The sequence below is a fragment of the Martes martes genome, assembly GCF_963455335.1.
Source record: "Martes martes genome assembly, chromosome: 4".
Taxonomy (NCBI): domain Eukaryota; kingdom Metazoa; phylum Chordata; class Mammalia; order Carnivora; family Mustelidae; genus Martes; species Martes martes.
The window spans coordinates 33,141,164-33,154,011 of NC_137891.1; the positions used below are offsets into that span (position 1 = coordinate 33,141,164).

General features: G+C 42.1%; 1 protein-coding gene across 2 annotated transcripts in view; it reads left to right on the forward strand.

Annotated features, from left to right (window-relative positions):
* Nucleotides 1–6,432: 6,432 nt before the first annotated feature.
* LRP12 (LDL receptor related protein 12) overlaps nucleotides 6,433–12,848 on the forward strand; it is a gene marked incomplete at its 5' end in the record, with an annotated part of 72,610 nt that continues 66,194 nt past the window's right edge. Inside the window, one exon of one of the 2 annotated variants that reach the window (XM_080803087.1) lies at nucleotides 6,433–6,526. In XM_080803087.1, the coding sequence (XP_080659213.1) occupies nucleotides 6,448–6,526 (79 nt within the window). Of the gene's footprint in view, nucleotides 6,531–12,848 lie in introns of both variants that reach the window. The other variant, XM_080803088.1, reaches the window with a different exon arrangement.

The window sequence follows — 12,848 nt, forward strand, 5'->3', positions numbered from 1 at the left end:
TAAGGATACAGCAGTGAACAAAACAGACAAAAGTCCCTGTCCCGCTGCACCTTTCTCTTCCTTTCTTTATCCACCTCCCTCAATGAAGAAGGGAGCAACCGAATATGCTAGTTTACTCTTCGGGTTAGCAAATGCACAGCAGTCCATAGGCCATAGATGGCATGAGTGAATTCAAAGTAGCTCCCCCATCTTCAGAGATGGGTCTGTGTCTCAATTCTTAACATGCTTTCCCTGAGTTAATGAGGAGTGCCCCTGAGGCGGCGTGCCAAAACCCGTTTAAAGCCTGGACTAAAGGGAACAGATTAACTGCTCTGATGAGGGTGAAAAACACTGAGAACAGACTTTCTGGAAGACATCATCCACTGAATAGAGAGAAAGGAAGAGAGCGGGAAAGAATAAATGGGCATAGCAGGGGCCTGATTCTCTCTACTCTGTCTGTGTGAGGCCACAAGAAAAAAAAGGGAGGGTGGCAAAATGTCCTAAGGAGCCTGACGCCTGCATATCTTCCTAGCCCCAGGAGTACTGCAGGTTAGCGCTGCTGGGAATCTCATCCAGAGACAGCAAAGTCAGCACAGCCTGCTGTGGGACTGTGTCCTCTTTCTCATTCACAGGCCAGCAGAAGCAGCTTCCCTGGCACTAGTTCGCTGCTTGCTAATTGCCAGTAATGACCCTTAAGTCCCACATTGAAAGGGCTAAAAGTATCTTATAAAATTTTGCACAGATGAGAATGTATAAATTGGGGTCTCCCATTCAGGAGCATCTGCACTTAAGCAGAGCTAATAATAAACCGGAAAAAAAGTTTTGGTGACTGGAGTTAAGTGACCTGGTGACCAGAACCAACGGACATAATGTTCCGAGGTGCTTAGCTCTTCTTCAGTTACTTAATTCATTTCATTGAGTACGAGAATGCGATTTTTATACTGAAATGCTTTTTGACACTATTTCTCTCACGTCCCCTGCTGTGCAAGCGAGGCAGTGGACCCCAGGAATCGAAAGGATTAGACTGTTCTTTACCATCACAGCTAGTACATATTCAAAATGCAAACCCACCTGGGTATTGCCAAGGAGAATATTCTTTTCATGATGAAGCTGGAGTAATCTATTCCTTAGTAGAGACGACCTCTGTTTTCATGGCCTGATAACTGAGCAGTTTCATATGATTTGATGTATTCTTCGGGATCAGAAAAGTCTGTCATAGATCTTTTCTAAAGATTAGGGCAATAAGCAACCTAAGGTTCTCTGATCTTCAAAGGAAACTATAAATAATGACTACAAGGTCACTGAAAAAAAAATTAGTACAAGCATCAGAAAGCCAGGCTTATGCTTCATCTAACTGATACTCACTTGAGGTTTTCTAAAATTCAAGGAAATAAAACTTTAAAAAAATGACTTTTCTTTTTAAAAAGAAATGAAGAGGCTTATGTCTAACTTAAACTAAAGGTAGTATCAGCTACTTTCAAGAAATAAAAGGAAGAGAGAGACTAACTCTATAGACTTTATTTTAAATTGTATGATATGAGAAAATTAGCATTTTCTTTTGTTATGTCAGTTATAGTTTTAATATTAGTAGACGCCATTTCTGAGTACTGACTAAGAGCCTGACATTGTATTAAGTGCTTTACCTAGAATATGGTAGAATGATTAAGAGTGTGTGCTCTGGAGTTAGATGGTCTGAGTTTAAATGCTGATCATTTACTACCGGTGTGATCTCTGAGAACACTACTGAACTTCTCTGCGCCTGTTTACTCATTGGAAAAAAAAAAGGATAATACAGTCTCAACATCACAGGATTCCCTGAGGATCAAATGCATAGCATAAAACATATATTGAGTGTAAGCCCTCAATATGTATGAGCAACTATTATTATCCCATCTAAGGCATGTACATAATTTAATGACACCCCATTTCCCCTCTGATTTTGTAGGTGGGAATAAAAGAGACATAAAAGGCTAAGTTACTCGACCAAAGTTAAGTCAGCTCTGTTAAACTCTTAAGACATAAACTTTTAGCAACTACAGTCTACTACAAATACGCTGGGAGACTGAAAATCCTTTTTGGACTTGTGCAAAATTTAAACAAATAAGTTATATATGTCTGAAATTAGGCAATAAAGAGCCATTGGGTTGCCAACACAATTGCCAAATTCACTTCTGGGGGCGCCTAGAGGTTAAGATTCCATTCCATGTGCATTTCCAGTTCACAACCTCAATCAGTCATAGGAAGAACTTAACACATGGAAGTAGATTTAGAAACCTAGCAGTTAAACAGCAACAAAAATGCTCTGAGCATTTATAAGTTCCAACGTCTGTAGTTAACTCCCCCTTCGCTCTCTTTTTCTTGGTAGGGACAACTGTTACATATGCCGACGAGATAGATGTTGCTAGCACTAGAAATTCATGCATGCTCTACAGTTGGGTTTGCAATTAAGAAGTTGGGTTTTATGAAGGCAAAACTAAATCTGTGTGGAATGGGGCTCTTTAATTCAGAGCCAAGATTACGTCTTTGACTACTTGGTACAATGCTGGGTATGCTGTCAGAGCAAGGAACATAATAAATAATAGCCACAATAAATGTGCTTGGGAACTGGTAGAGAAGTTGCCTAGATTGATGGATCTCATTTGCTATCCTATATTACACAACTCCAATGGAAATTACAATTTGCTTGTAAAGATATCTCATTTATTTAACTTCAAGTTGAAAAATTTTTCTTTCCCTTTTAGTTATATGTGTTTATCAAGTCTGTTTTTCTTTTTTAAACATAATATTCCTTTGAGGAGGAGTTAAAAGATTTAGCTTTGCTGGCAACACGCCAAGCAGAAAAACCACTATAATAAATTTTCTTTCCAATAAAAGATGATGCTCAGAGTGGTAGACTTAAATCCCCAGTCTAACCTCACAGTGTTGATGAGATTTTCAAATGCTACTAAATGCAACAGGGTCTACACCAGGAAGGAAGGAATTTTTATTGGTGACAAGAGTGAAAATTAAACCATCATATATGGTGTTAACCAAACGAGGAGGAAAAGGAAGTTTAAAATCAAAACAAAAGGATTATTTAAAGGTGTGTCTCCATAAAATGAAGAATCGTGACCCTTTTCAGAATATGACAAGGGAAAAAGAAACGGTCCATGTACTTCTCCACTCCTGAAGGCATGCCTTGAGGAGTTTGAGAACCATTGGGAAAGCAATTAAGAGGCAACTCAAATAGTTGTTTCATTCAATTTGTCTTAAACTTTTTTTAATGGTTGACACAGCCCTTTAAGAATCTCCCAAATGTAAGGAAACTTCTGCCTATAAAAAGACATGAGCACAACATTTTAATACAACTTCAGGAGGGTTAAGAGACCCCTTGAAGCCCATCTGTGGATGCAGGGACCCAGGTTAAGAACCATATCTCAGAAGCACGCTGTATGCTCTATGGGATGTAGATCAGAACCCTGGCCAAGCCAAGCCAGCAGTCCAACTGCAAAAGAACTGTTACCAATACTTACCACTTTATACAGTGTTTATAGATTTCTTTTTTTTTTAAGATTTTATTTATTTATTCAACATAGAGAGAGAGATCACAAGTAGGCAGAGAGGCAGGCAGAGAGAGAGGGGGAAGCAGACTCCCCACTGTGCAGAGAGCCTAATACAGGGCTGGATCCCAGGACCCTGAAATCATGACTTGAGCCCAAGGCAGAGGCTCAACTCACTGAGCCACCCAGGTGCCCCTGTTTATAGATTTCTAAGTGCTTTTTAAATATATGAGTTATTTGACATATTAGCCCAGTAGACATTTAGATGCCTGGTTAGATAGATTAGGTAAGAAAAGGTAATTTTGAATAACTTTCTGCCCTGTGTTGCTTACCAAATGTCTGATATTCTATCAGAATTAGAGTCTGTACAAATAAAAATGTTCCTTCATGAAACATAAATATCTTTGGCTGATGATTATTGAAGCACACAGCCTCTAATATCTCAGAATAGATATTTATTAATTCTTTGCAATGAGAAACAAAATACTTAGGTTTTGAAGCTATTAAGATAGACACCTAGATCAACATTCTCAAAGCTTTATCTGAGAACCCTGGGAAGGTACATGAGATCCTCCCTTTGCCAATTATGTATCTGTGTGAGTCTGAATTTTCCTCATATACTTCAACCAAAACAACATATTGTAACAGATTGGATGCAGAAGCAGATATGAAAATCCAGCTGTCCTCTGTTAAGCCAGACAACAAGGAGATTTACAAAGATGGAAACAATGCCACACTTTTCACCAATTTTTTGTTTTGTTTTGGAAAACAGATCTAACTTATGATGAATTTTTTAATTTTAAATCAATTTACAAATATTTTAAACTTTTGTTTTAATTTGTAAATAGTAAATATCCCTAGATACGATCTATGTAAACCAAAGCTCTTTGGATTCCTCGCCAAATATGAAGTGTTTTCAAATGGACCCTAAGACCAGTTTGAGAACTTGGCAAGTCCCAGAAGACAGGTTTGGGTGGATGAGCAAGTGTAGGGGTGGGAGGGGTATGAATGCATCTGTGAAGGGACTGATGACACTGTATGTGGCATCTTGGGGATATTGCTCCTTGAATGGTACTTAAAAGTGGAGAGGAGAAGATGCAGTCTAGTCTTTCTTCATGTTGTTTGTGGCTCATCCTAAGCACAGTCATCATGGCAACACAATTTCTACAAAGAGATCTGAAGAAACAAGAAAATAGAGTCTAGAATCCTAAAACTAGGTAAAAACAACTGTTTAATGAGAAAGTGAAGCTGCTCCTTTTTCTCCAATGAGAACAGAAAACATTTTTTTGGAGTTTGGTCGTTCTTTGTTTTTTCTTTATGTCAGCTGATACAAAATTTATTAATTATTGGATATCCTATTGTTTGTTAATAAACTTTCCATCTTTTGAAATACTATTTCCTGGGGAAAAAATCTTAAAGGGGACAATTCGGTAGGGGATAGAAGCAAAGCCTAAACGTACCTTCCAAAAGGTGTATCTTAAAATTTATCATTTACCTGTATTATGCATTAAGCATTGTGCTACAGAGTTTGTGATATAGAGGAAACAGTCTTGAATTTGGAATAAGAAAAATGGTTTCGAACCATTTATTTGCTATATTGTTGTGGGTAACTTAACCTGAGTCTCATTTTCTTATTTATAAAATGTGGATAATAATGTTTATCTCACAAGGTTGTTAGGGATTGCAAAGAGATAACCTGTCGATGGGACAGCATAGTGCATTGTAGGTCTTCAATGAATAGCCCGGAGGGTGCACGTAAAGGCCAACGATAAACCCAGTAAGGGAGATAAGATGTGTAGACACACACTTTAAAAATACACGACGGAAGGTCAGGCGTGCCAGTATCACTACAAAAGTATTTAGAAAGTGCTTCGGAGTGCTAAAGGAAGAAGGCGGTCCACTTGCGGAGATGGGGGAAGGTGCTTAGCGAAATTAGGAAGTGCAGAAAGACGTCCCCCCTCCTCCAGCCGCGCACCCAGGCCGATTTCCCACAGCCCCTCCGCTCCCCGCCCGCCCCCGGGATGTCAAACTGCCTTCCGCGGCTTCCACAACAGACTGGTAGAGCACCGCACTCTAGCCTTTCTGGACTCATGCCAGGCACCTTGACCGTGGGTGTCCAGCACCAGAACCGCGGCACGCGTGCACACTGGCCGGGCAGACGGCGGCAGCACTAACTGGCACCTATCCACCCCCAGTTCCGTGCCGATTTTAAGCGGAGGCAAGCAGGGGTAAAGGAGAGGATGTCCCAAGTTCCTAGACTCCGTTCACTCTCTCTCCCGGCAAGCACAGCCGCCCTCAGCCTCCCAACTTGTCCTCACACCACCCGCAGGGCTAGCAAGAAGGCCTCGGACTGCAGCGGAGCTCCGCTGCGGGCCCCCGGTCCCCCAGCTCTCGGGAACCTAGCAGCCGGTGTTTGCGTGCTCGCTCATCGATTGGCACTGCCTTACTCCTCCGGCTCCAGTCGCGGGGAAACGGGCCCCGAAACTGGGAAAGTCCGGAGGAGCGCGGGGCGGGAACCAAGGCAGGCGGGCCAGGTGATTACCGATCGCATGGATGAGCGCGGGTCCCGGCTCGCGCTCCGTCTGGCGGGTGGCGGCGCCGGCTAGCCTGTGCCGTGCGAGGCCGGAGTCGCGCTTCCGCCGCCCCCTCGCCTCGCGCCGGTGTGCGCTCAACCAGCCCCTGCCCTCGGGAAGGCCGCCCGGCGTAGGGCTCTCGCGCCGTCCGGGGTGGGAGCTGGCGCGCTGCTGAGGGAGGGCCGGAGGGAGGGAGCGCGGGCGGGCGGGCGGCGGCGGCGGCCCCTCCCCTCCCCCTCCCCCTCCCGCCGCCGCGGAGCGCGCAAGGAGCAGCCGGGGGCTCGGTGGCGGCGGCGTCTGGCCCCAGCTCCTCCTCCTCCTCCATCTCCTCCTCGCTCCCTCCATCTGCCGTGGTTATGGCCAGTCGCTGGAGCACAAAAGAGTCTCCGCGGTGGAGGTCTGCGTTGGTCTTGCTTTTCCTCGCCGGAGTGTACGGTAAGTGTCCGCGTCCCTGCGCCCCGCTGACCGAACAAAGCTGGGGCGACCCTGGGCCCCGAGGCCTCCAGGACAAGGGGTTCCCCGCGAAAACCGGGGAGAGACCCCCGCCGCCGGCGGGACAAAGACCCGGCGAGGGGGGGATGCCCCGAGGGGTGTCCACACGCGAAGATGCTTTCGTCCACTCACCATCTCCGGACCCTAGAGGTTGTCTGAGAGGGGTTTGGGCGTCCCGGCCGGAGCGAGTCCCGGTGGAGCGAGGGGGTGGCGGGCGCACTTCCCGACCTGGGCTGGAGGGCCCCTTGCACAATCCACACACACAAAGATGTATGACTGTGTGAGAAGGAAGAGGAGGTCGCCCTCGCCGTGGTCGGGACGGTCCTGCCACCCCCGACCCTTCCGGCGTCGGGAAGTTCTCTCCCCAGAGAAATTCCCACCGTACCAATCCCCCATCTTCTCCACTCCCTGCAAAAGCAGCCGGCTGCTCTCTTCCCACTCCTGCACCTCGGAGGCCGAGGCTCCGTGGATCCCGGGCGTGCTGGATCCTGTCCCTTCCCCAGAAGCAGCACGCGGGAGAAGGCCAGAAAATAGTTTCCAGCCCCACCTCAGTCTCTCCCTTAGGGCGTAGATGTCTGCCGTGACTCCGAGTTCATTTGTCATTTCATCCATCATTGGCCGCTAATGTTGTCACTGTTGCTTCATTCCAGTCTGTGGATTGCGTTGCATATACTCCTTTGAGGTTAAGAGACGGCTGAAGCCTGTCTGTGAGGACTAAGCTTTACATTACAACAGGGTCTGAACTAGAGCTAAATGGAATTAATTAGCAAGAGCATTCATTGTTTGAGACTTGAGTTCCACTTCTGACTTCACCGTTCTTAGTTTTTGAGCGAAACGCGTTGAAAAGGTGTCTCAATGAACACAGTTAACCTTTACTTTTTAGAATGGGGTTTGGATATCTCTAGAAGGAAATAATTAGAAGTTACCGTTCTCTGGGGATTTCACTTAGAAAACGTCTAAGTCATTTGCCACAAACCCTCCATGCACTCATGGTGTGGTGATGGAGTTAAGTCAGCACGTGATTCACCAGCAAGTATTACCTCTTTTGAAAGAATTTATCTGTGGAATTGAATGATGGTAACTTTGAAAACCTGAGAAATTACAGTCAATTTAATGAACATAAATTAACACTTACTGACAACCAAAAAATAGTTTTTCAGTGTGATTCAAAATGTACCGCTTGCTGCCTGACCTGATTAACATATTATTATTTTTGTTTGTTCGGGGTGGAGAAAGGTTTGGTCCACATTCAGTGTGATCATTGCCAGTGGTATGATTGTGTGTGATCAGAAAACCCTGTGCACGACTTTTGAGTGTTAGTTGCATCAAGTGGCTGTGATCCCTACTTGCCTGATGACTTGTGGGTTTGGGTCTACACCAGAGATCAATAAGCTATTATGTTGTTTAGTCTAGCCTGAAGGTGGGTGTAATTCTGCTCTAGGTTTGGTGTAATGGCCCAGAAGAGAGAAGAAAGCAAGAAGGCATCTTTAATCTAGGGTGATTCGAAGTGTCCTGCTTTGTCCTCTGCTATAGTCAAAATTGAATCTTATGATGTCTGATCAGAATGGATAAGTAAATGAGCTCTTTTAGCTCTTTCATTAAAACCTGTCATTAGTATTTGAACTAGAAGTCTTTTTGCCTCCAGGGATAAGAAGCTGTGAACCCCATAATTTGTCTTGGTACATTTTTTTGTACTTGTACACAAAATGACTTTCTGGTAGGTACTTACCAAAGATTTGTCTTTTTGGAATTTGTGTTCAGTGAGGAATTGTTAGGAGGCAAAGAATGAAACTCCTCTTCCAGCCATGGGGGGACTTTGTAATAAAACTAGCAAGTAATTGTGCCAGGGGTTGATGTCTGAAGCCACAGCAAGTTTCAAAGTATAAGAAAAAAGGAGGTAGTGAGGCAGGCAGAACATTAAACTATGTGAGCAGAGATAAAAGGTACCCTTCACCCTGCAACCAGAGAAATTCTCTTTATAGCTGCACTTTTGTCCTCTTCTGTCTCTCCAGCCAAATGTGGGTTTATATGAGAGAGAGGAAAAAAACCTATAACAATAATGTGGGAGATGTGCTTCTATAACAGTAGTGGAATTTGTTTAACTGGAATATGCACTAGTTATGAGGACTGGTGGATGCGTCCTGAGAAATATCCATTACCTTAGACCTTTAGAACAGATATTAGCTATAATTTATGAAACTGTCCCTTATGCACCAAAAAGTGTTTTGTTTTTTTTTTTTAAGTGGCCTCAAAAATAATTAGAAATCATCATTAAAACAACTTAGTATTCAGGGGTGCCTGGATGGGTCAGTCAGTTAGGCTTCAGATTCTTGATTTCAGGTCAGGTTATGATGTCAGGATCAGGGAATCAAGCCCCACATTGGGCTCTGTGCTTAGTACAGTCTGCTTGTCCCTCTCCCTCTGCTCCCTGTCCCCATGTTTGGGCTTGCGTTGTATGCACTCTCTCTCTCTCAAATAAAACTAAGAAACAACAGCCAAGTGTTCATAGTAACACTTAACATAGACTCAGTGAAAAAATGCAGGTTGGCCAATATTTAGGCAGTTCCAATACTAACTCTTCACAGAATGACTCTTAATTCATTAATGGCAATATTAAATGGCTCCAAGTTGTGTTTTGAATCTTGGAATCTTTCATACATCTTTTTAAAAATTCTGTTTATTCTGGTGTTTATTCTCTTCACATGGCCATTTCAGTGGTCTATGTACGTGACTGTTAAATGTGATCATTTTAGTGAAATAGTGTGACTTTCACACTTCCACATTACTTTGCTGAATGTCAAAGCTTTATGTGAAATCAAATTGTGATATGAAATATAGTTAATATTTTTTAGAAGTAGTTGTTCAAGAATCAATAATTATCTTTCAAGAGCTGCTGTCTCTTAGCTCCTGTGACTTAACTATTGAATGTGCCTTAGAGTTAGTAGAAAGTAGAAGTTGACCTCTGCTTTTGAAAGTTTGAAGGGATAAAAACATTAGTGGGAGCATCTCTGAGCTTTGCTGGGCATTGTTGTAGGCCTACTATAAGAGAAGGTGTTTCTTCAGATCTCACATAGGGGTGTCTGTCTTTTGCAAGTGCATGGAGATTTCCAAAACAGTCTCCTGGTCAACAGAAGGTGTTGGTTGGTTGGCTCATCTCCCAGCCCATAATTTGGTGATCGTAACAGTTCCAGTTGCTTATCCTTTTCCACTTCTGTTTGTCTCCCAGTTCATTGCTTTCTGACTTTTTTGGGGGGAGGGGGCTGAAACCCACCCTTAAAATACATTTTATGTTACTCCCAGCATACAGAACAAAACAAAGATTATGAAATAATACTCTTACTGCCCGTGATGAACTCCAACATTTTATATTCTATTTATCCCTCCTTCTCACCCTTCCTTTCTTCATTTGCTGGTTAAACTCATTAATTTTGGACCCACTAATAGATTGCAGTTCTTAGTTTGAAAAACACTGCCCCAGATGAGACCTTAAAATGTAATTTGAAATGTTTGTGGTGTTGAAATGTTGGTGATATATATATATGTGTGTATATATGCACACACACATATATATATGATCATTTTACAATAGCCTTGGTGAGTTGCAGATGGTTAGTTTCTGGCCACTTGCTGCCAGAGCATTTGATAGCAGTTAAGAACTCTTCCTGGCATGCACTGACTGGCCTGTGATAAAATTCTTCTTTAAACTGGTATTCAGCTAATTATAGTCAAAAGTCTTTGCTATACACAGTACTGTTCTAGAGGTTGTGATAACATAAAATATTCTTTTTATTCTTGCATTTTATATCTAATGGTGAAGTCTTTTCCCATGAATTTTATGGAACATTCAGCAGCATTTTATAAATTTCCAGTTTAAGGATAGACTAGAAGTTCCAATTTTAGAAAGGTTGTAGAATAACTGGAACATGAGAAAAAAATCTAAACCGGATTCCAATTACTTCTAAAAAAGTCAAGCTTGATTACATAAAATATGTTGAATAAAACTGAATTAATTGCTTAACATAAACCCTTCCTTGGAATTTAGAATCTAAATTATATCCATATCCTGATGACACTATGAAGGTACACAGCAATTCTATAAAATTCTAAGCGGTTATCAGGCAGAAAATATTAAATGACTACTTTCACAGGGCTAGCTATGTTCTAGGAAGAATATGGAGGAGATTTGAATGATGTCTGATAAATGATTTAGAAGGTTCCTAGAAAGTAAAATCTCTGACAAAAACATAAAAGTGATGTCAGGCTGAAAAGTGAGCAGCAGTTAAAGAGAATGGAAAGAAAGGACTGACTTTTGTGGTTAGACAATTTAAAGCTTATCAAGAAATTAAGGGAACAGTGAAACCTTTTTGTGTTTCTGATCTGTGGTGTTTTTGTAGTTGAGATTTTTTTCTTGGTTTTTTTTTTTTTTCCTTACCTTATATCAGTGCTGTTGCGGTTTAAAGAATGAAAGGTAAAAGAGAGGGTAAATAAATATAGAGGAGATTTATATAGATTTAAGCAAACAGAAAATGTTTTTATTTTAGAATGAGTTTTAATCTTGTTCTTGCTGCTAGTCTTTATAGGTAAATGAAGGTTGTTCTAAATTTGGGAGTTGAAGTTGAGTTAATGACCTATAATTTCTAAGGTTACCTTTCCCTCCAGTTTCTTCTCTTTTTCTCCTCACCCTCCCCTACCACCACCGTTTTTTGGGGAGGAGTGGGTGATAGATATACACTACTTTTTACCATTTTTTAAAGCACAGGATTAGATTCTGTTACCAATCTATCTGCTCAGTTACAGGTCATTATTCTTTCTAACTATATGTAACAATAGGTGTATATATAGACCTATCTCTATATTTTTAGTTTCAGTACTGAATTACCCTAAGGAATTCTCACTGTCTAAGCTATAGAAGGAAGGGAAGGAAACTAACATCTATTAAATTAAATGCAGATACTGTGCTTGGTCTGTATTCATTGCCAGTTAATCTTTAGTAGGTCCCACTTGGCAATCCTATAAGGTATTTGTCCCTTTTCTATAGAAGAAAAAACTGAAGCTCAGAAAGGTTGTGACTTATCTAAGATCAAACCACTAGGAAGTAGTTTGCAACCTAATCCTGTCTCTTCACTCATTCATTCCGTTAGCAAATGTTCATTTAGCATTTGATTTTATCTGGCACTCTGTAAGGCACAGTAACCCGATGAACATAGGTTCTGCCCTCATACGGCTGACAGTCTAGTGAATAAGTTATAATAAGAAGAAACCGATAAGGGGCACAGATAGTGAATAACAGACACAGGGTGATTAGAGGAAGACTTCTTTGTAGAATCATTTGTAAGACCTAAGTGATGGCTAACCATATTATGATTGGGCAAAGAGAGCCTTGCCCTTGGGAACCACATGTGAAAGACCCAGAATCAGGAAAGTGTTGATGTGGAAGAGCTGGTGTGTCACAGGTAAATGAATAGACCAATGCAGCTGGAGCACAGTGGTCATACAGGAGAGTGGCAAGATGAGTGTAGAATGTTAGGCAGGAAGGAGCTCAGGTCTTTGGAAACCATGGTAAAGAGTTTGGATTTATTTGAGTGTAACTATACAGGGAATTTAAGTGCACACAATATGATTTATGGTTTGAAAACAGTCACTTTTGCCCACTGTGTGGAGGATTGTTGTGAAGTAGACAAGAGTAGATATGGGATGATCAGGTTTGGGCTGTGATCCAGGTGAGAGACACGGGACCTTGGACCAAGGTAGTAGTAATAGTGTGGACAGAAGAGTATGGATTGCCTTTTCGATAGAAAAGAAAGGGATGTTTCCTCTCTTGTCACGACAGGGAAGAGAGAAAATATTGGTGCCAGTGTACTTAGGTCTATTAAGTTTCAGGGTGGGAAGCTGGAGATTTCCTAAAGTACTATGACGTGGAATCAGGTGAGAGTGATGAGAAGGGAGGAGAGGTTGAGGGTGATTTGCTTCTATAATTCAGTGGAGGACTTTAGACCCTTAGGAATGTAAGTTTCTGTTACTGAAGCTAGAAAAGGGAAGGCCAAGAACACTCAGAGCAAGAAGGAATATTGTGTTGAACAGCTGTACAACATGTGACAAGAATGAGGATTTCGGTTATAAGGGGAGAGGCTTAACGAGAGTCCTGTGGAGAACTCAGTTCTAAGGACTGTCATTTTTGTCAGTGAAATAAGTATAGAACGTAACTTTCTACAGTGTTGTAAGAGTATTTCAGGCAAGAAGCAATGGGTAGAGTAGAAGTTAGATG